We start from the raw sequence: 22,027 nt of genomic DNA, 5'->3' as shown, positions 1-22,027 counted from the left end.
TGACCCGGGAACACAAAACCAGTCACATGGGTCAATTTTTGGAGATTGAGATGTATACATCATATGAAAGTTGAATAAATAAGCGCATTGATGTATGGTTTGTTAGGATATGACAATATTTAGCCGAGATACAACTATTTGAAAATCTGAGGGTGCAAAAAAATCAAAACATTGAGAAAATCTCCTTTAAAGTTGTGCATTTATGTTCACGATTGTGCTGCATTCACTCACAAAAATACATATTTTATATATTTACGGTAGGAAATTTACTAAATATCTTCACGGAACATGATCTTTACTTAATATCCTCATGATTTTTGGCATAAAAGATAATTTTGACCCATACAATGTATTGTTGGCTATTGCCACAAATATACCTGTGCGACATGTGACTGGTTTTGTGATCCAGGGTCACATATTATATTATATTTATTATATTATATTATAGGCTATTATACATTAAAGGGATAGTTTACACAAAAATCTAAATTCTATCATTATTTATTCACCCAAATCATTCTAATCTAAACTTGCATGGAGTTCTTTCTTAACATAAAGGAAGATATTTTGAAGAATGTTGGTACCAACAGTTGCTGGTCCCCCCATTGACTTCCATTTAGAATCACTTGGTTGCCAACATTCTTAAAAACCTTTTCTGTTGTGTTCAGCACAAGAAATTAATACAGTTAACTTGAGGATGAGCAAATTATGACTTCATTTTCATTTTAGGGTTATTTATCCCCAGCTTTATTTTTTTTATTTTTTTTACTGTCTCTTTAAGAGATCTCCTCCCGCCCTTTGCTCAAAGTTCCGCTGTGTGTGTGTGAGTGTGTGTCAACACGAAACATGTGCATGAAACACGGAAGTAAACTTATTGTATCCCACAGATGTAAGTGTATCAACTGAATATTACATTTCGGTTATATACGCGTTAGTTTCATAAAATGCGAGAGACCGTATTGTTTAAACGTCACAGACACGTCACGTCCATCAAGAAATACGCGCCTAAAATCCTGCATTGTAAGTGTTTATCGCTCAGTTTAACGAGTTAAGTGATCATTCAGTCAGACTGTTACTAGTTAACATGATATATTACTTATTATACAGTATAAAGGTTCAGTTAAGTGCTTTGTCAGCACTCGTAAATGTTGTTATTACACACTGTAATGTCGCTGCCTGTGATTTAGTTTTAGTCACATGTGAATGAATGACATGGTGCCTTTACAGTAATTTACAATGGTATATGTCATTATAAAGAAATACAATTTTGGCAAAACTGCACTTACTAAAGTTTGTGAAGATGGTGGTCGATACAAATGGGTTTTCAGGGGCCAGTACACATATACAGAAAGTATAATGCTATATACAGTTCAGGGGCCTGTTTCAATAAGGAGGTTCAACCAACTCTGAGTTAAAACTTGAACTCTGAGTTGACTTACCCTGAGATGGGAAACTCTGAGTTTTCAGTTACAGATCAGCTGAAATTAGTTAGTTCAATCAACTCTAAGTTGACTGACTCTGAGTTGAGCGCGTGCACCACAACTATAAAAAGCCATTATCAATGGAGCGCAGATATCATGAGTCACCATGGCAACAGCGCCAGACAAAAAGAGGAATTACTGTTATACAGTGTTGGGTGTAATTAATTACCAAGTAATCTAAATATTGTAATTTAATTAAAGGGATTACTCTTAATTCTTCTGTAATTTAAAATAAAATCTGATGTATTATAATTACATTAAACAGGCTACTGCATAGACTATAGAACAATTCTGTATAAAACAATAGTGTATTTAACATACATTTTTAAAAGGTATATTTTGAATGTAACCTTCTCCCTCTACACACTTTGGTCAATTCAAGAATAATTCATGCATTTGTATATTGCTAATTTATGCTAATTAAGAAAGCTTTAGAAGTGCAGTTTCATGTCTCTCCTCGTTGTATTGTTCAAGTGGTTGAGGTTGATATGGGATTTAGTAATTAGTAATAAGTAGACCAATACTTTCTAAAGATATTAATTATAACATTAATCTAATTATACTGTTGAAGATGTCATTTGTAGTAGTAATTAATAACTATTTTAGAGTAACTTACCCAACTGTTATAATATCAGAGGTGAAACTGGAAGAACAGTTATTCTACCTAATTTTAATTTACATGTAGGCTAGGTGCAATCCTGCAGGCATTAAAAGAACGTGGCAGCAGCTGAAAATGAAATATAAAAACATAATTCAATCAGGTAAGGCTTGAGCATATCATGGGTGTAGGCTACCGGACTTTACAAACATTTGACATGTTATTTTTTATATGGGGTATTTTTGATATTTTCATTTATTTTACTTTGGGTTGGGTTTTACGTTGGTCCCAACAGATTCTGATAATAATATCTAATATCTGTCTTTTGGAGCCTCCTGTCCCAACAGAACCCCAGGCAGTTGTAAGTAGCCGACTCAACACACCAGAAATTATGACAAATAGTAGGCCTATTATAAAGTGCTCTCAACCAAATGCTCATCTTCACAGGATGATGGGGATGAAGAAACAGTTTCTGCTGCCACAGAGAGGCCAGAGGTAATGTTAAATATTAATATAATATTATTAATATAATGTTTATTAATATAACATTATTAATAATAACATTATTAATATAATATATTTATAATATATAATATATACCCCCCAGGGTCCATCAACTTCTGGTGCACAGATGAACACACTGCAGTGATTTTCAGTAAATTCCACAGTTTAATTCTGTAGAATTTGTTTAGAACTACATGATGTAACTCTAATCTACTGTATTTTCAGTTGCCAGTTAAGGAGTTATATTCATCTTATAAAAAATTTGTGAAAAAACAACAGTAAAAACAGCAATGAATAAATGTACAGAAAGAATGGATGAGGTGTTTAAACACCGCTTCCTCTTTAAAAAAAGGGAGGAGACCGCAAGAAACTCTGGGTTTACCGAAGAAAACCTGCTCCCCACCAGGTTAGGTTCACAGAGTAAGTTACCATGGTAACTGACTCTGAGTATAAGTTACCTCTCTTTCAGAAACGGGCTTGACTTACTCTGCTTTCTCGGGTTTGATATACCTCCCATTCTGAAACGGAAAACCCAGAGTTTCCCTCATTTCAGGGTTAACATACTCAGAGTTTTCACTTAACCTCCTTTCTGAAACAGGCCCCAGGTCAAAAGTTTGTAAACATTACTATTTTTAATGTTTTTGAAAGAAGTCTCTTATGTTCATCATGGTTGCATTTATTTGATTAAAAAAATCAAATCGTTCAAAAGTTTGGGGTCAGTAATATTTTTTTCTTTCTTTTTTTTAAAAGAAATTAATACTTTTATTCAGCAAGGAAGTGATATTAAAGATTTATATGGTTAGAAAATATGTCTATTTTGAATAAATGCTGTTCTTTTTAAGTTTTTATTCATCATTGAATCCTGAAACAACTATGACAGGTTGCAAAAAAAATATTAAGCAGCACAACTGTTTCCAACATTGATAATAACTGATTATCAAATCATCATGTTAGAATGATTTCTGAAGGATCATGTGACACCGAAGACTGGAGTAATGATGCTGAAAATTCAGCTTTAATCACAGGAATAAATTGTATTTTAAAGTATATTAAAACAGAAAACCATTATTTAAAAATGTAATAATATTTCTCAATATTACTGTTTTTTTAATTAAATAAATGCAGGCTTGATGAGCATAAGATAATACTAATAAATAAAAAAACATCTAAAAAATAGTAATGTATCCAAACTTTTGGTACTGGTAAAAGCAGTAACTGCAGATTAAATGCTTATTTGATTTCAGAAAATTGTGTCCATTTATTTTACACTATATTTAGAAATATTACATTTCATATTAATTAGCACATTAAAAAAAATGCATTGACTAAACTGATTTATGTATTATTTATCAGTAGTGGTGGTGCTCAGGTGCGGATCCTGAATTTTACTCACTGCAGTTCATTGTTAAATTTGTATTGATTCTGAACATTTCCAATTAACACCTTTCTTACTTTCTTTCTCTCTCTTTTTTTCTGGCGCTCCAGTGCAGGGGCTTGTCTGGACATGACACTGGTTTAGAGATGTGATCCCACCACGGCGATGGAAAGATGAAGACGGCGCTGCCAGATTCATCTCTCTGTCAATGTTCTCACTATATGTGTTTTGTAGGAGGGGCTGACGGAAAGAAAAAAGAGAATAGATGGAGCGGGAGGAGAATAAACAGGAGGGGGAGAAAGTGAAGCTGGCCACAAGTGATGGAGGAGGAGAAGAAGGCCATATTGATGGTTTTTCAGATGAAAGGAGGATGATGATGATGGAGACGAAAGTGCGTCTGGCCTGTCCAGATTTCAGTGGGAAGCCGCAGTTAGAGGAAAGTCCACCATTAGGACTCTCTGTTTCCTCTGACCGTACGGACACCTGGGCTCCGTCCATCTTGTCGTCCTCTTCCTCCTCTTTTCCCTGCCTCTCTCCTCCTCTTCCTCCGTCGGTGGGTCTGGATGGCGTGCTGGCTGAGGGGCGGCTGGTTCTGGATGTGTATCGGGCCGGAGGAGAGGTTCTGCCCGTGTTCTGGGAGTGTGTTCAGGAGCAGATGAGAGGCCTGCAGTACCTCAGACTGGGCTCAGAGGACGAGGGGGCGCTAGAGAGTTCACTGCGTGTTCTGCCCCGACTCTCACAGCTGCGCTCGCTGGCCATCAGAGGTAAATACACACAAGATTAAACTTATTTTCACACACATATATACACACACACTATCTATCTATCTATCTATCTATCTATCTATCTATCTATCTATCTATCTATCTATCTATCTATCTATCTATCTATCTATCTATCTGTCTGTCTGTCTGTCTGTCTGTCTATCATAATGAATGTCTGTCTATCCATCCATCCATCCATCCATCCATCCATCCATCTATCTATCTATCTATCTATCTATCTATCTATCTATCTATCTATCTATCTATCTATCTATCTATCTATCTGTCTGTCTGTCTGTCTGTCTGTCTATCATAATGAATGTCTGTCTATCCATCCATCCATCCATCCATCCATCCATCCATCCATCCATCCATCCATCCATCCATCCATCCATCTATCTATCTATCTATCTATCTATCTATCTATCTATCTATCTATCTATCTATCTATCTATCTATCTATCTATCTATCTATCTGTCTGTCTGTCTGTCTGTCTGTCTATCATAATGAATGTCTATCTATCTATCTATCTATCCATCCATCCATCCATCCATCCATCCATCCATCCATCCATCCATCCATCCATCCATCCATCCATCCATCCATCTCTATCCATCCATCCATTTCCATGTGTTAATATTCTCTCTCTTTGTTCTGTTTCTGTTTGCAGGACACCGTTTCCATGACCCTCAGGCTGACCCTCTCCCAGGCCTCCTCTCCTCTCTCCCCGACTCCCTCTCCTCTCTCTCTCTCCTCGTTCACCTGGATCTCTCCTTCAACCGGCTCTCCTCTCTTCCTCCCTGCATTCTGTCTCTCTCTCATCTCTCCGAGCTGCTGCTGTGTCACAATCAGCTGTCGGGTCTGCCGGAGGGTGTGGGAGCGCTGGCGTCCCTGCGGCGAGTGAGTCTGCTGGGGAACCGGCTGGTGGATCTTCCCCCGGGTCTGGGTCTCCTCTGCAGGCTGGAGGAGCTCGATGTGTCCTTCAACCTGCTGGAGACACTTCCAGAAGAACTGGGACAACTGCAGGACCTACAAACACTGGAGCTGTCAAATAACAGACTCAGAGCGCTGCCGGAGACGCTGGGTGATGAAACATCTAGCTAAATGAGAACAAAAGATAGACTTGAATTGTTTTTATATGAAGTGATTAAGTGAATTATGAATAATACAGACTAACCATTAGAATCATTTATCTAGTTTTTTTATGCCATGTTAGGCTATTTTCATGGCAAGAACAAGGTCAAATAAGGTAAACAAATTAATTAATAATTTTGGTAATTATTTAAACTCTTTCCCGCCATTGATGGAATTTTCCAGTTTGCCGTGTTTTCACTGTTATATGGTAGGGGGCGCTATTACACATCTTCTGAAAGAGTACCGAGGCTACGTTTACACGTGGACGGCTATTTTCATAAACAGACATTTGATTTCACCCCTCTCCGTTTTCAAAAATCACACCTGTCAGTTTTCAGAAAAGTGTTTGTTTACACCACTCTCTCCTGCAGAGTTTAGTTCTAACGCTAATCAAGCACGCCTGAACAAGCTAGTCAATGTCTTCAGGATCACTAATGCTACAATCAGGTGAGTTTTTTTTTTCGGAGTTGGAGCTAAACTCTGCAGGACTGGCCCTCCTGGACCAACGTTCCCCACCCGTGGTTTACACGGACCCGTGTATATGCCGTCAAGAGCATGCCAGACCTGTAGGTGGCAGTGTAACGAGAAGCTCAAGCCCACGTTACCCAATCAGAATCCCGAAAATAGTCACATACTGTGACGTCGGCTGCCTAAAAATCAGTTTTTTTCAGTTTACATGCAAACAAAGTTTTCCTAAATGTCCACTCTGGCTGGAGTTTTTATAAAGAATAGTTTTCAGAGGCGAATCCTCCGTTTGCGTGTAAACGAAGGGCACAAACGAAGGGAAATGTTTCCGTTTTTTTAAACGGGGCCTGAGTCTCCTGATCAAAACACAGGAGAAGAAGAAGCAGAAACAAGCGATATCATATGTAAACAGATGCATATGTAAAATAACACGATCGTCAACATTAAACAGCATATAAATCAAAACTGTCTAATGCTACTGAATGAAATGTCGACCCAGGACGAGCTACAGGACTGAGGTTTGGGGGTGTTGATGAACTCGATTTACGTCATCTGTGTTTTGATCATAGTTCTGAATGCCATCCAGACGTATCTTTGACAAAAATGTGTTTTTTCTCTGCTTTTTGCTGAAAATGTTGCTTTGTAATGAAAATTTTGTGAAAATGCTGGTGGTCGCTGGCAACTTTTTTTTTCAAAAACACTGGCTGGAAAAGAGTTAAAATAAAATAATATATATTTAACTTTATTAAATAATAAAATATAGTAGACAAAATGATAAATAATTGCCATTCTAAAAGATAAAATCTATATAAGATTTTTAGGTCTTTTTAATAAAACTAAATATTATTTATTATTATTATTTTTTCGAATGAGGATGTCCCTAGCTAAAAAAACCACACAAACCACTCAAAACGCTTTAACATTTGTAGTCTAAACGATAATGTGTCCTTATGACTCTTTAACGAATTGTTAATTTTTTTAAAACTATGCTAGCTACAGCAGAAACAACTATTTTTGAGTGAGATTTGGAGCTTTTAAGGGGAAGAATCGAGTGTTTGTGTCCCTGTGACAGCTGACTGACGGGCTAATTCTGTGTCTCAGGATCTCTCCGCTCTCTGAGGCAGCTGCTAATCCAGAGTAATGATCTGAGGACTGTTCCCGCATGTTTGCAATCCCTCCCGCTGCTCGACAAACTGGACGTGAGGAACAACCCGCTGGGCCGCCCCCCGACGCCCCCCCCGCTCGCCCACGTCACCCCAGGTCTCTCTCCACTCGCACCGCGACTGCTTTAGTTCACCATCAATTATTGTAATCAAGTGTTTATCATACAGACATGTGACCCTGGACCACAAAACCAGTCACATGGGTCAATTTCTTGAAATTGAGATTTATACATCATCTGAAAGCTGAATAATTTATCTTTCCATTGATGTGTGCTTTGTTAGGATAGGACAATATGTGTCCGAGATACAACTATTGAAAATCTGGAATCTGAGGATGCAAAAAAATCGAAACATTGAGAAAATCTCCTTTAAAGTTGTGCATTTATGTTCGCGATTGTGCTGCATTCACTCACAAAAATACATGTTTTATATATTTACAGTAGAAATCTAGAAAATTTACAAAATATCTTCATGGAACATGATCTTTACTTAATATCCTAATGATTTTTGGCATAAAAGAAAAATGTATCATTTTGACCCATACAATGTATTGTTGGCTAATTGCCACAAATATACCCGTGCGACATGTGACTGGTTTTGTGATCCAGGGTCACATATGATCTGTTAGGATTACATCATGTATTCTGGATGTTTTTGTCATTGATGAATGAAACCGGAACAAACTAAGCCTGTTTGATTTCATCGAGACACTGTGTGTGTTTTCTAGATCTGGAATGTTCTGCGACGCCAGAGCTGCACCTCGGACTGGAGCAGCACAGGTGAATTGAGCCCCACCTTCATTTAACAAACACACTCAGATTTACCACACACTGTGGGTATGTTCAGAATGGCATACTACTATTAGGGATTATGCACCGATATTAACATTTTGTCCGATACGCAAAATAACCGACAATTCTTTATATTTGAAAGCTGATAACCGATATATTGGCCGATAAATCTAAATCCAAACTTTAATAACATTTTTGAGAGCCTGATTACAAAAACAAAAAGTCTCACCATTAAAAGCCATGAGCCAAGCACACACTTATAATTATGTTCTCATTATAATTTTATGTAGATTATATGACAGACTTGTTACTGTACATGTTGCATCCAATCATATTTCAAACAATCCAAAACCATCATGGCGAACAATGCGCTTCTGAAGTGTCTCAGCTGAAGGAAATAATCCATTATTTATCAGTTTTAATATATCGCCCACATTTTCTTATCGGGCAGATAACAATAACATTAAAATGAACATATTTGTAATAATGAACATCGGCCGATACCGATATGGTCCTGTTTGTACACTACTGTTCAAAGGTTTTGGGTCCGTATGTTTTTTATAATGTTTATGAAAGAAGTCTCTTTTGTTCACCATTTATTTGATCAAAAATACAATAAAAACAGTAATATTGTGAAATATCACTACAATTTAAAATTAGGGATGTCCCGATCAAGTTTTTTGTGCCCTTGATCCTATCCGAGTCATTGAATATTGAGATACTTGTATTTTCCTAGTGCTTTGTGTGTATTCAGGGATGTGCAGAGAGTTTATCAGGGGCTCAGGGTAATTATATTTATAGGCCTACATCGTATATATATATACTACTTAAATATTATGCAGTATATATTCTATAATGTGCTGAATGTAAGTCTTCTCTGCTCATCAGTTTTCAAGTATCACCTGCTGGCTGTCACGTGTTCCTTCCTGGAGGGGCGGAGCTCTTGTTTCCACGGAGATGCGTAAACACAGTGACACAACTCCAGTGGGCGGAGAGGAGGCCAGACAGGAAGTGGGTGTGGCTAGAGGAGCATGACATCCTGTTGAGTCGACAGCTGGAGCTCCGCCCACATGGAGCCACATTTGACAAGGTTGTAAGTTTTTGCTTGTATTTATATAAATATACATACTTGCTCCTGTTTTATGATGTAAAAATAATACAGTTAATAACTATAAATTAATAAAATACAGTATTATTATAATTAATCAATATGAAAAATGTGCGAAAAAATATATGAATTATTATTAGTAAATAGTGCTGTCAAATTGATTAATCGCCATTAATCGCATCTAACATAAAAGTATTTACAAACGTTTATGTTAGATGATTACCGGTAATCAAGATTAATCAAGTTGCCAGCAATATAAATATGAATATTAATCAAATATAATAATTATAATAATTGTTAAAGTGAAAGAAATCTTGTTTTATAAGTAATAACTAATACAGTTAAAACTATAAATTAATAAAATACAGTATTATTTTAATTAATAACATATGAACTATTATAAATAGAATGTAATAAATGAAATATTATCATTAATAAATATATGAATATTATTAAATTATACGTTTTATAGTGAAAGAAAGCTTCTGAACTAATACAGTTAAAAATATAAATTAATAAAATACAGTATTATTATAATTAATAACATTAAATATTATGAATAAAACAATAAATGAAATTTTATCATTAATACATATATTTAATATGTTTAAAATATAATAATTATAATAATTTTTATAATGAAAGAAAGCTGGGTTACAAGTAATAACTAATACAGTTAAAAATATAAATTAATAAAATACAGTATTATTAAAATGAATAATATATAAACTATTATAAATAACCTAAAAATGTATTATAATTTATAAATATATTAAATTTTTTAATATATAATCAATTTTATAAACTGGTTTACAAGTAATAACTAATACAGTTAAAACTATAAATTAATAAAATACAGTATTATTATAACTAATAATATATTAACTATTATAAACAAAATATAATAAATTAAATATTATAATAAATAAATATGTGAATATGATTAAAATATAATAATTATAATACTTTTTACGGTGTCTCTGTCACCCTGTAATTCTTTTAGCCAGTGGAGGTGTGCGTCCCATATCGTAAAACACGGAAAGGTGACGTTGCGGTTCGCAGGTTTGATGGCCAGTCCTGGACGACACTGCAGACTCTGAGCAGGAGAGGAAGTGAGAAACACAGTTGCAGGCCCGGGGGCCGCCCGGCACGGGTGAGCCAATCAGATCGCTCTCCTCAAACGCTACGCTTCATATTGTTGCAACACCGTACACCATCATGAGAGCGTTACTGCACACACATGTGACCCTGGACCACAAAACCAGTCACATGGGTCAATTTCTTGAAATTGAGATTTATACATCATCTGAAAGCTGAATAAATAAGCTTTCCGTTTGTTATGGTTTGTTAGGATAGGACAATATGTGTCCGAGATACGACTATTAGAAAATCTGGAATCTGAGGATGCAAAAAAATCGAAACATTGAGAAAATCTCCTTTAAAGTTGTTCATTTATGTTCGCGATTGTGCTGCATTCACTCACAAAAATAATGTTTTTTATATTTACGGTAGGAAATTTAATAAATATCTTCATGGAATATGATCTTTACTTAATATCCTCATGATTTTTGGCATAAAAGAGAAATCTATAATTTTGACCCACACAATGTATTGTTGGCTATTGCCACACAGATATACCCGTGCGACTCGAGACTGGTTTTGTGATCCAGGGTCACATATACAGTCAAGCCAAAATTTATTCAGACACCTTCAACATTTCTCACATTATAACAGTTTATTCGCTATAGTTTAGAAAATGGTATTAAATATGACAAGAACTATTTTACTGGTTTTGTCCGTCCTTCTGTTAGACTGTCTCACAAATGAATGATGTTGAATATCTGTCAGATTTTACATTTAACTACACAATCAGATAATACCAGTTTAGCTCAACCAATCACCAAGCAATGCTTCATTTTGTTCAGTCTGTGGTGTGAAAAGGTCACATTAGCAATTAAAGAAAAAACACTTGGTTGTGACAAAGTGTCTGAATACATTTTAGTCCCAATTTTTGTATATATTTTTACTGGTACTGTATGAAGAATTTATGGTATATTATGCCACAGATTACTTTATTTTGCTATCCTCACTTACATAAATGAACTATAGTGTCCGTCCTGCACCCACTAGTAAAAATATGAAGACTTCAGATGCAAAAGCCTCTAAGTCCGTCTAAAAACTTTAGTTTAATATTAACATTTTTATCAGGCTCCAGTTTACAGGTGAAACTCGAAAAATTTGAATATGGTGCAAAAGTTCATTTATTTCAGTAATTCAACTTAAAAGGTGGAACTAATATATTTTATAGACTCATTACGTGCAAAGTGAGATATTTCAAGCCTTTATTTGTTATAATTTTGATGATTATGGCTTACAGCTTATGAAAACCCCAAATTCAAAATTAGAATATTGTCAAGTCAAGTCATCTTCATTTATATAGCGCTTTTAACAATGTAGATTGTTTCAAAGCGGTTTTACAGTGATAAATGGATAATTTAAGGTAACAGATTGTTTTGGCTTCATAGCGGTTCTTGAAGTTAGTTTTGATTGATTCACTTCCGTCGGCACGATCATTAGTTATTAAATTAGGGGCCGCTAAGACGACATCGTTCTCTCTACACAGACTTTAAACGCGAACCTGTGAGAAACGCTAATGGCGCTCACGTGCGCATCAAGAATTAATTCTATAGTTATGTGCGTTTGAATATATGTGCGCATGTTTGTAATTCCCTACAAACCAAGCCTTAGCAAACTACTTGTCTGGCCTTAAAATTTTTTAGACAGAATTTTATCACTTCGGGGTAGATACGCGAAACCAAAATTATCCCGACAACACTTTATCTGTAGAGTGGTTAAGGGATCCTCCATAGGGAGAGACTAGTTACTGTTGTGAAAAGGTTTTCATAAGCTGTAAGCCATAATCATCAAAATTATAACAAATAAAGGCTTGAAATATCTCACTTTGCATGTAATGAGTCTATATAATATATTAGTTTCACCTTTTAAGTTGAATTACTGAAATAAATGAACTTTTGCACCATATTCTTTTTGACAGAGGTTCATAAATCAAAAATGATATCTGGTGTCTGAATAATTTTTGGTTTGACTATATACTTGTGTGTGTGTGTGTGTGTGTGTGTGTGTGTGTGTGTGTAGTTGGCCTGCTGCAGTGTGTCGCAGTTCTCGTGGTTCGTGGCCGTCTCTCGTCCGTTCCTGGACAGTTGCTCCGTGTCCCCAGAGGGGGCGCTGCTGGTTTCTCAATACGACCCGGGGATCAAACTTACGTTCCCTCCAGAATGCACAACAGAGACACGTACGGTCACCCTGCAGGTCTGTTCAAGAATATACTATAATAACATAACCACTGCTTCTAATAATGAGCTAATCGGACTGATGCTAATCATTTAAAGGTGCAGTGTGTCATTTTTAGCGTCATCTAGTGGTGATGTTGCGAATTGCAACCAACAGAAGTTACGGTGGCGGACAGGAAATTATGTCGTCGTCTGAGACAGACAGCAGAGAGTAGCCAGTTATGCAATGAGGTTTCTTTACAAAGATAAATTAAGAAATTAGGTTTACTTAATTATTCAGTAAAACTATATGTTATTGTGAATATTATTGTTACTTGTTCATCATTGTGTCAGTGTTTTATTCAAACAACATAGTGACGAAACGGGTTTGTCCGTTCAGGGCCACTATAGAAACATGTCGGCACATTATGTAAGGGGACTCGCGGTGTGTGTAGATAGAAATGCTCATTCTAAGGTAATAAAAACATAACGGTTCATTATGCAAGGTCTTTATACACCACTGAAAACATAGTTATGTATATGATATTGCAGTTCTGTCAACAGATCCTCCTAAATATTACATAATGCACCTTTAACGGTTTGTGTTATGATCACATATTGCTCAATTCTGTGTTGATATATGAGTTTTTTCCCCTTAGGTCCTGCAGGTGGCGCAGTCTGAGGTGAGACACCTGACCGGAGACCCTCACGCCAGTGCAAGCCCACTGCTATGCCTCTCTCAAACTCCCAGCATGCACTTCCTTCAGCCAATCACAGTCCAGGTTCCTCTCCCACCTGGAGTGACTGGTATTGCATCACGTTCACTTCTTTCTAGGAAACGTTTTAATTGTTAAACTGAGCAGATCTTAATCTTATTAGAGACTCATTCCTGCCTGAGATTGAATTTTACAGACATCAGCGGTTTAACTTATGCTAGACATTAATGCTGCTTAACAAACGAGGAATGTGTACAATGTGCTTTTTATATATTCATTTTCACTTTCAACACTAGATCTATTGTTTTAGCATTTCAGACTCAGGTTTTATTTTGTCAAATGTTGAAAAGTGTGCTTGTGTTGTCTTTCTTTCTTTATTTCTTTTTTGTTAATGACACGCTTTGATTATTTTTATTTAATTCAGAGGTTCCCAAACTTTTTTTTGTCAGCCGAACCCCTTAGACATAAAATATTTGAGTTAATATTGCAATAATTTAACAATACTTTCGCATCTTCAAAGTTCTCTGCTGTCAGTTCAAGGTCATATGATATGCAAGAAAATAGAAAATATTAAAAACATTTAAAGTAGGTGTTTTATTTTAGTAAGTGTTTTACATATAATATATATGCAAATTAAATTATATAAAAAAAAGATAATAATAAAAATATAAATTCTGTATGTATACCCTAGTGACAAATAAATATACAAAAATGTATTTGTCATTTATTTTATACTAAGTATACTACAGATACATGCATATATATATATATAAATAGTTTGTGTATAAAAATGCTAATGTTGTTGTCACATGACCTCACTACATCACATGCAAGTGGTATCCAATTTAAGAAAATCACGGTTGATATTGTTTGTCATCATTTATTGTATGGAAATGGAAGGTCAACAGTGTTGTTTGGTGCTGAACTGTTCACAGTTTACACACTGCACAACTGGTATGAGTAGTATTGTGCTCTGAACAAAGCCATGTGTACTGATGATGGATGTTTTCATATGTGTGTGTGTTCAGGACACATGGTGGACATGTCCCGTTTGCACCTGATGCACGGCGACCCCACGGCCCACACCTGGACTGACATCACCACTCAGGTGTCCCTCTACGTCACACACATCTACGCCGTCTTCTCAATCACACACTTCTCATGGTGAGCAGCAAAGAAGTTCACCAAGGCTGCATTTATTTGATCAAAAATACAGAAAATACCGGTAACTGTTTTCTATTTAAAAATATGTTAAAATGTAATTTATTCCTGTGATCAAAGCTGAATTTTCAGCATCATTACTCCAGTCTTCAGTGTCACATGATCCTTCAGAAATCATTCTAATATGATGATTATTATCAATTATTATTGGTACTCAATTATTAATGGTTCTTGTTATTATCAATGCTAAAAACAGTTTTTGCCTCTTCATATTTTTGTGAAAGCCGTGATAAATTTTTTCCAGAATTATTTGATGAATAAAATTTTTAAAAGAACAGCATATATTTGAAATATACTTTTTTTGTACCATTACAAATGTCTTACTGTCACTGTTGATCAATTTAATGCTTCCTTGCTGAATAAAAGAAGTATTATTTAATTTTTTTATCTTACTGACCCCAAACTTTTGAATGTTAGTGTATCACAGGTTCCACAAAAATATGAAGCAGCATAGCAGTTTTGATAATTTTTTGTCAACATTGATAATAATCATAAAGCTTTGCTCACAGGAATAAATTACATTTAAAAATATTCAAATAGAAAATCTTTATTTTAATTTGAAATAATAAAATAAATGCAGCCTTGGTGAGCAGAAGAGACTTCTTTCAAAAATGAATTATTCCAGACTTGTGACCGGTAGTAAACGCATACAGTCTGTCATATAGAGTGTGTGTGTGTTCAGGTACTGGTTGTGGTACACCACTCACAGGTGTGTTAGTGGTGTTGTCAGGAAGATGTATCAGCGCTTGAAACAGTTCCGGGTTCGATTCCTGGCGCTACAGAGAAAAAACGACCCAGAGCAGGTTCTGCTGCAGTGCCTGCCGTCTGACAAGGTGAGTGTGTGTGTGTGTGGTTGCTATGTGGTTTCTAGGGTGTTCTGGGTAGGCCGTGGTCACACTAGAGTTTTAAGCATGAGAAATTTTTTCGGACACTGGAACGCAAATCTCCTGCATTCACAACATGCATTGCGTATTAATAGTCAATGTAATGAAAAGTGCAATTAAAGAATCCACAATCAAGTCTGTGATATTAATTTTCCAGGAAGTCAATCTATGAACTTCTTAATAATTATAGGCTCTAATTTCATTAAAATGATACGCTACCGTTTAGCAGTCGTTGTTGGTGTCTCTCTTCAGGCTGAAAGCAGGCTGTCGTCTCTGTCGGAGCAGTATGAAGGTCCTCAGCCGTCGGAGTTGTGTATCCTGCTGGAGGGAGAGCAGTTCTTCGCTGGCTTTGAGAGAGGCATTGACATCAGCGCAGGTGCTGGACACACACGTTTACAACAATAAACACACCTCAACCTATGCAGCATGAATAGATGCAAACTATTAAACATACAAGTGAAACTCAAAAATGTTTAATATGGTGCAAAAGTTCATTTATTTCAGTAATTCACCTTAAAAGGTGAAACTAATATATAATATAGACTCATTACATGCAAAGTGAGATATTTCTAGCCCTTATTTTTTATAATTTTGATGATTATGGCTTACAGCTTATGAAAACCTTTTCACAATGAATTTGGGGTTTTCATAAGCTGTAAGCTTCAAATTATCATCAAAATTATACCAAATAAAGGCTTGAAATATCTCACTTTGCATGTAATGAGTCTATATAATATATTAGTTTCACCTTTTAAGTTGAATTACTGAAATAAATTATCTTTTGCACCATATTCTAATTATTAAACATATTAAAGTTAACCCGAATGGTTGTGTCCTCAGACCGTCCTGACTGTAAAGAGGGCAGACTCTCATTCACCTTTTACTCTCACCTGAAGAACATTAAAGAGGTCCATGTGTGCCCGATCATCCCCCAGCAGGGTCCCGTGAGAGGACAGGTGAGACAGGGTCGATCGTTGTTAGATCAGTCCAGTATTTCAGCTGTGCAACTCACTTGTCTTCCACGGCTGTGTCTGAAATCGCCCACTATACCCCTAAATATGGCACTATTTGAGGAGACAGCCTTTTGTGGTGGTGTCTGAAACCATTGTGGACGTTATCTAGTGCAGTGGTTCCCAACCTTTTTTTGTCTGAGACCCCCTTTTTACCAAGAAAATATTTTAGGGCCCCCTACACATTTAATGATATTATCGCTCTTGTAAGCTTGCAACAAGGATGACAAAATATGTTGTTTTCAAACAAACGGTATGTATGTTTACTATAAGCAGGTATGTTTATGCACAAATAATAGCCTATAATATTGAAAATACAATAACAAAAACATCAGTAGGCCCCTTGTAATTAAAAAACGTACGTCTAGGAGTAGCCTATAAATTGGCCCTATGAAATGCAATAACAAAAATATTCACACTGGTGTGTAGGTAATAAAAAAGAAAGAATATAGGCTATTACTAAATGACTGCTGTCTGGGACCTTGATACTTGCATGTTATTTGTGAGGCTTTATTTTTTACGCTTTTGGCGCTAAAGCGAGAGATAATAAACTTGCGTTTATTAACCGAATAATGCGTCTTTCGGAAGAACATTGTAGCCGGAACTACTTCTCTCTGTGTACGTCTATGACGAGTCACGCAGGCACTGGGCTACTCCTTAGCAGCAGCGACCCGGACCAGTGTGAAATAGTCCCAATGTAAACACTTATTATAGGAGTACCATAGTGGTTCAGGATAAGACAAAAACACGGATTGGAAAATGGATTCATGATGAACTCGCACATTATATAAATTGTGTACATTTTGAACAGAAAAAAATTAAGGACTTTTATTTAATGCTCATTGCTCATAACTTTTCAAAATATAATGAGACCCCCCACAGAGCTCGCTGAGGCCCCCTAGTGGGCCGTGACCCACCTGTTGGGAACCGATAATCCAGTGCACTCATTCAATCCCACAATTCACCGCAATAACGAGTATACAACAGATGTACAGTACGCTCAACGACTAGAGAATACCCATAATGCACTGTGATGGTCGCGCCGAATGAGTTCCCGCGTCTGACCAGAAGATGCCGCCGCATCTGAATCATCCATCCATGCGTTTCCCAAACCGCTGGTCCAATGTGGGTACAGCGTAATATCATACAGGTATAAATTCCTATTTATTGATTATTAAACTGTTTAATTAAGGTTTACACTGCTAGATTCCACGACAGAGTTCAAGATAAATCTTTTCATTACTACTGGAGCTGCCAGTCTGCTAAACCTCAAATGATTATTAAACAGCAGAAACTATGCAAAAGCGGCAGTCCTTCTGACGCACTCAGTGTTTTGAATTCACTCACTCGTTTTCAATCACTCCTTTAAATGAACTATATTAGTGGAGTAATGCAGGGAACAGTGAACGAGTGTATAGGGGGTGATTTTGAACACAGCTCATGATCTTCTCAATTGCAAAGCGTTTGGTTAGCTCCTCCCACTTTGGAATCTCATTGGTCGAACATACAGCTTTGCATATTGACCTCATATGTGATCTGATCAGATGTGATGATGATGCTGTTGTGATGATCATCACTTTCAGCTTTATCACTTTTACCTCTCTTGTAATAAGACGTTTCCCTCCAGGTTTCATTTTACAGGGGAGAAGTGCCTGTTGATCTTCCAGAGGAAGTAGCAAGTAAAAGAAAAGGTCACGACAACCAGTGGATGGCGACGCTCCCTCTGCGGATTCCTGTGAGCGATCTCGAAATCAGTCACTTATTAGTTTCCCTTTTTTGGTTAGGAAGCTGCTTATGTAGACACTAGTGTTTGGAACAGAGCTCATGAGCAAAATCTCAAGTCTCTTGAACTCTTGTAGAATTCAAACTATGATAGATAAATACAAATGGTTAGATCATATTTTCACACACAGAACGCTGACTGTGATGGGAACATCTCCGGCGAGCTGAACCTGGGCGACCCGGAGAGCGGCTACCTGACCCAGACCAACCTGCTGTCCATCTCCTTACGCATCAACCAGGAGTGGCAGAATATCGGCATCAGCCTGGGCATCGGCTACGACCAGCTGGAGCGAATCCGAAACCAACACAGGTGAGGAGTGTGTGAAGGAGCCTGCCAGCAGATGGCGCTGTAAATCACACTGAGGTCCACTTAAAGTCCGCGTGAACCGGAAGTTGCAAACGACTTTTCTCAAGTGTTGTGACGCATTTCCGAGTGAAACGGAATATTGAACAGAGGGCAGGGTTTTACTTTAGCGCTCCTCCTCTCCATCTCTGCTCATAGCAGAGTAACGGTTTGAGGGGAGTGGTTAAGCGATTAACCAACCCAAGTAGTCAAGCCTATGTCATCAGAAAAGAACGCCATTCCAGACCCGGAAGTAACTTTTCAGACTTTGATTAAAGATAACTTCGGCAAACAATTTTTTTCCGTGTATTAACTTGCACGGATTAATTGTTCACCACAAGATTAGTAATATCCGCTAACAAAGTAAATAGGGTCAATTTTGATTTCATGCCGACTTTAACAATTCTGCTGATCAGTGAGTCCGAGGTAGAATGAATGCACGGTATTTGGGAAAATATTGTTTGGCATTCACTGTTGTCAAATGATGCACTTTCAAAAGGACAGCGATAACAGATTATTCATAAATTGTGTTGTATTAACCTATCCGCCATAGGTTGTTTATTGCAGCATTAGATATCCGTGAACAGTGATGACTCATTGAATATTAATTACATTTATGGCTGGACAGTGCAGGAATTATTACCAAGCCAGATCAGTTTGACTTCATTAATATGCATGAGCGCTGTTTTGGCCTTTCTTTGCTTTTATTGAGATAGGATAGTAGAGAACTGACAGGAAGAGAAGAGGGGGAGAGGATCGGGAAAAGTTGCGAGCCGGGACTCGAACTCGGGTCGCCTGAAGAGCAACAGTGCTACATGTACACGTCGGGGCATTGACCACGAGGCTATCGGCTCCATCGGGAGCTTTTTAGGACCGTTTTCAGAACCAAATATCAGAAGTTCTGGTTTTTTGTTTTTTGAGATTGGTTTGCTCTTCCACAGACATGTTTGCGCTGGTATAAAATCACTATGGGAAATGCATTACAGAGAAAGAGAGAGGCAGTGTGAAAAATGAGTGATGAAGGAAAGAAATGAAGACAACAATGATGAATTTTGAGTGTTTGGTTTTGATTAGTCAGCCATCTGGGACACGGTAGGAGACGGGACACATTCACACGCATGCATGCACACTCATCTTCTCAAGCCCTCTATGTTATAGCCCTCTTTTCTGTAGTCTGTTCGCTTTTCTGTCTTTACACCCCAGTATCTCTCAAGTCAACTTCAAATTCAAGGTTACACTTTATTTTAAGGTGTCCTTGTTACACTGTCATTTTACATTTGAGTAACATTAATTAACAACATGTACTTACTATAGAGTTAGGATTAGGGTTTGGTTAGTTGCATGTAAGTATGCCTAATTTACTGTTGTTACTATAGTGAGTATATGTAATGTGTAACAAGCCAAGACAATGTAAAACAAAGTGTTACCAATATCAATAAATGTGTTATAGCAGACAAAATGATATAAATTATGAATAATTAAATTAATTCTGAACTGTTACGAAAAAGAAAAGTGCAAAGAAATGTCAGCATAAATGAGGCACAAAATACATTTATTTATTTCAAGGCATTTATATGAATAATTGTATGCCTTATTTATTTAGGCTCATATATATATTTATATAATTATGAGATTGCCGTTTTAAATGTTTGATTACGTTAATGAAATTTGGGGTTTAAAAGTGCTTAACTGTTATCAGTGCAAAATTGCCTCATTTATTTATGCTCACTTTTCTTTTTTTTTCTTTTTTTTATCACATTTCATTGTATATTTTATTATTTACTTAATTTCAAAAAATATTATTGATTTAGATACAGTATATAATTATTTAATTTGGTTTGTTATATCCATCCATGCTTTAATTGACATGACAAAAATTGTTTGTGTTTGTATGTGTGTGTCTGTGTATATATACAAATACAAATATTTAGCTTGTTTACAAAAATCAATGATAATTTGGGGGTAAAAATGGCTTATATGTCATGATATTATTGCAAAAATGCACAGTGCAAAAATCTTCATTGTCAAAATAAAATGGGTTTACAATAACAGTACTGTTTTATATATATATTTTTTTTAATTAAAATCATACAATAAAAACAGCATATAAAATACCGCCATGATGATGTACACACATTGACATGACAAACATTGTGTACAGTATAACAGGAAACATAATTTTAACAAACAAATTAAGAATGGCACAAAAAAATGGCATCTCCATGTGTTTGTTTTGTCAGGGACAACTTTGGGGCCCAGGTATTGGCGATGCTCTTTCATTGGGCGAGAGGGCAGCAGGGGGCGGGGCCTTGGGCGGTGCAGCGGCTGGTGAAAGCACTGGTGGACAGTGGCAGGAGAGACCTGGCGGAAGAAGTAGAGGACGTAGTGACTCTGGGAAAGAGGAAGTATGAAGAATCACTAAAGCGAGTCGGGCTGGAGACACCAGCTACCTCTGCAGACCCTCAGTCCAGCTGACACACACACACACACACACATGATCGTGCTGAGAGCGGATGCCAGGAACATGACAAACAGCAGCACTGGAGACAGTAATGACACACATGGACTCTTCTCACAGGTCTCAGATCAGCAGTCTGTCTGAATGATGTCTCAAGAACTCTCAGTGTCCAGCTTTACAGTGTTGCACTCGACTGGACCTTATTTCTGTTACAGGTTCAAGAAACAATCAAAACATCTCATGCTTGTGGGTGAATCTCACGTAGCCTCCCAAAAAGGGTCATATTTCACCTCAAAATCAATTAAAAATGAAAATTGAAAAAATGAAATTAAACTAACTTATTAGGAAACAGGCAGGAAATATGTTTTGCACAAGGAAAATGAAGCCATTTGTTATTGTGGCATTTTCAGTACAAGCCCATTTGATCTCCAAATTGTCATTACTGTAATGCTTCCAGATTTTACTCATTTCTAATAGTTTCAGTGGCGGTCCTCGTCGCTATAATACAGTATTTTTTTATGTATAACAATAACAATGTGTGTGTCTGTGTGTATATATATAAATACAGTATATATATATATAATTTTTAGCATTTAATCAAACTGCTTATTTGTCATGAAATAATTGCAAAAATGCACAGAAGAATATGCAAAAAGTTTTATAGTCAAAAGGGGATTTATACAATAATAGTTTTACAATTTTTTAAAAATTAAAATAAATACAACACATATCACAAATGTGCACATATTAAGGCATTTAATAGTAGTAATAATAATAATAATGGAGATGATAATAGTGCAAATAAAACCGTGTGTGTGAATGGCGTTTTATTTTTTTTGCTTTACGTAAATGACAATTTAGGGTAAAAAGTGCTTATTTGTCATGAAATTAATGCAAAAATAAAAATAGGCTGTCTTTTCTTTATGCAAAATCTAATGT

The 22,027-nt window shown here is 36.4% G+C and overlaps 1 protein-coding gene across 2 annotated transcripts; it reads left to right on the top strand.

Moving 5' to 3' along the window:
- The first annotated feature begins 821 nt into the window (after positions 1–821).
- On the top strand, positions 822–21,612 carry pidd1 (p53-induced death domain protein 1). 2 transcript variants are annotated; one of them, XM_079602779.1, is made up of 16 exons: positions 822–889; positions 4,069–4,722; positions 5,394–5,807; positions 7,424–7,582; positions 8,213–8,264; positions 9,165–9,366; positions 10,388–10,537; positions 12,541–12,714; positions 13,334–13,481; positions 14,419–14,554; positions 15,294–15,444; positions 15,748–15,871; positions 16,336–16,451; positions 18,133–18,240; positions 18,419–18,597; positions 20,871–21,612. In XM_079602779.1, exons 2-16 carry the CDS (start codon positions 4,224–4,226, stop codon positions 21,103–21,105), a joined length of 2,847 nt encoding a protein of 948 aa, XP_079458905.1. In that variant the 5' UTR covers positions 822–889; positions 4,069–4,223; the 3' UTR covers positions 21,106–21,612. The 2 variants fall into 2 exon arrangements, with proteins under 2 accessions (XP_079458905.1, XP_079458904.1); XM_079602778.1 differs by lacking the exon at positions 822–889 and having other exon boundaries at positions 9,165–9,369.
- The last annotated feature ends 415 nt before the right edge of the window (positions 21,613–22,027 follow it).

The sequence above is a fragment of the Phoxinus phoxinus genome (genome assembly GCF_949152265.1).
Source record: "Phoxinus phoxinus genome assembly, chromosome: 25".
In the NCBI taxonomy this organism is placed as follows: Eukaryota; Metazoa; Chordata; class Actinopteri; order Cypriniformes; family Leuciscidae; genus Phoxinus; species Phoxinus phoxinus.
The sequence above is the reverse complement of the archived record's forward strand: the minus strand, read 5'-3'. Positions and strand labels throughout refer to the sequence as shown.

What these genes read in the sequence shown, in the direction of transcription:
- pidd1 (XM_079602778.1), top strand. Translation starts at nt 4,224, where the DNA reads ATGGAGCGGGAGGAGAATAAACAGGAGGGGGAGAAAGTGAAGCTGGCC. An exon ending in GCGCTCGCTGGCCATCAGAG is followed by an intron (nt 4,723 to 5,393) that starts GTAAATACACAC and finishes TTCTGTTTGCAG; the next exon opens with GACACCGTTTCCATGACCCT. An exon ending in GCTCGCCCACGTCACCCCAG is followed by an intron (nt 7,583 to 8,212) that starts GTCTCTCTCCAC and finishes TGTGTTTTCTAG; the next exon opens with ATCTGGAATGTTCTGCGACG.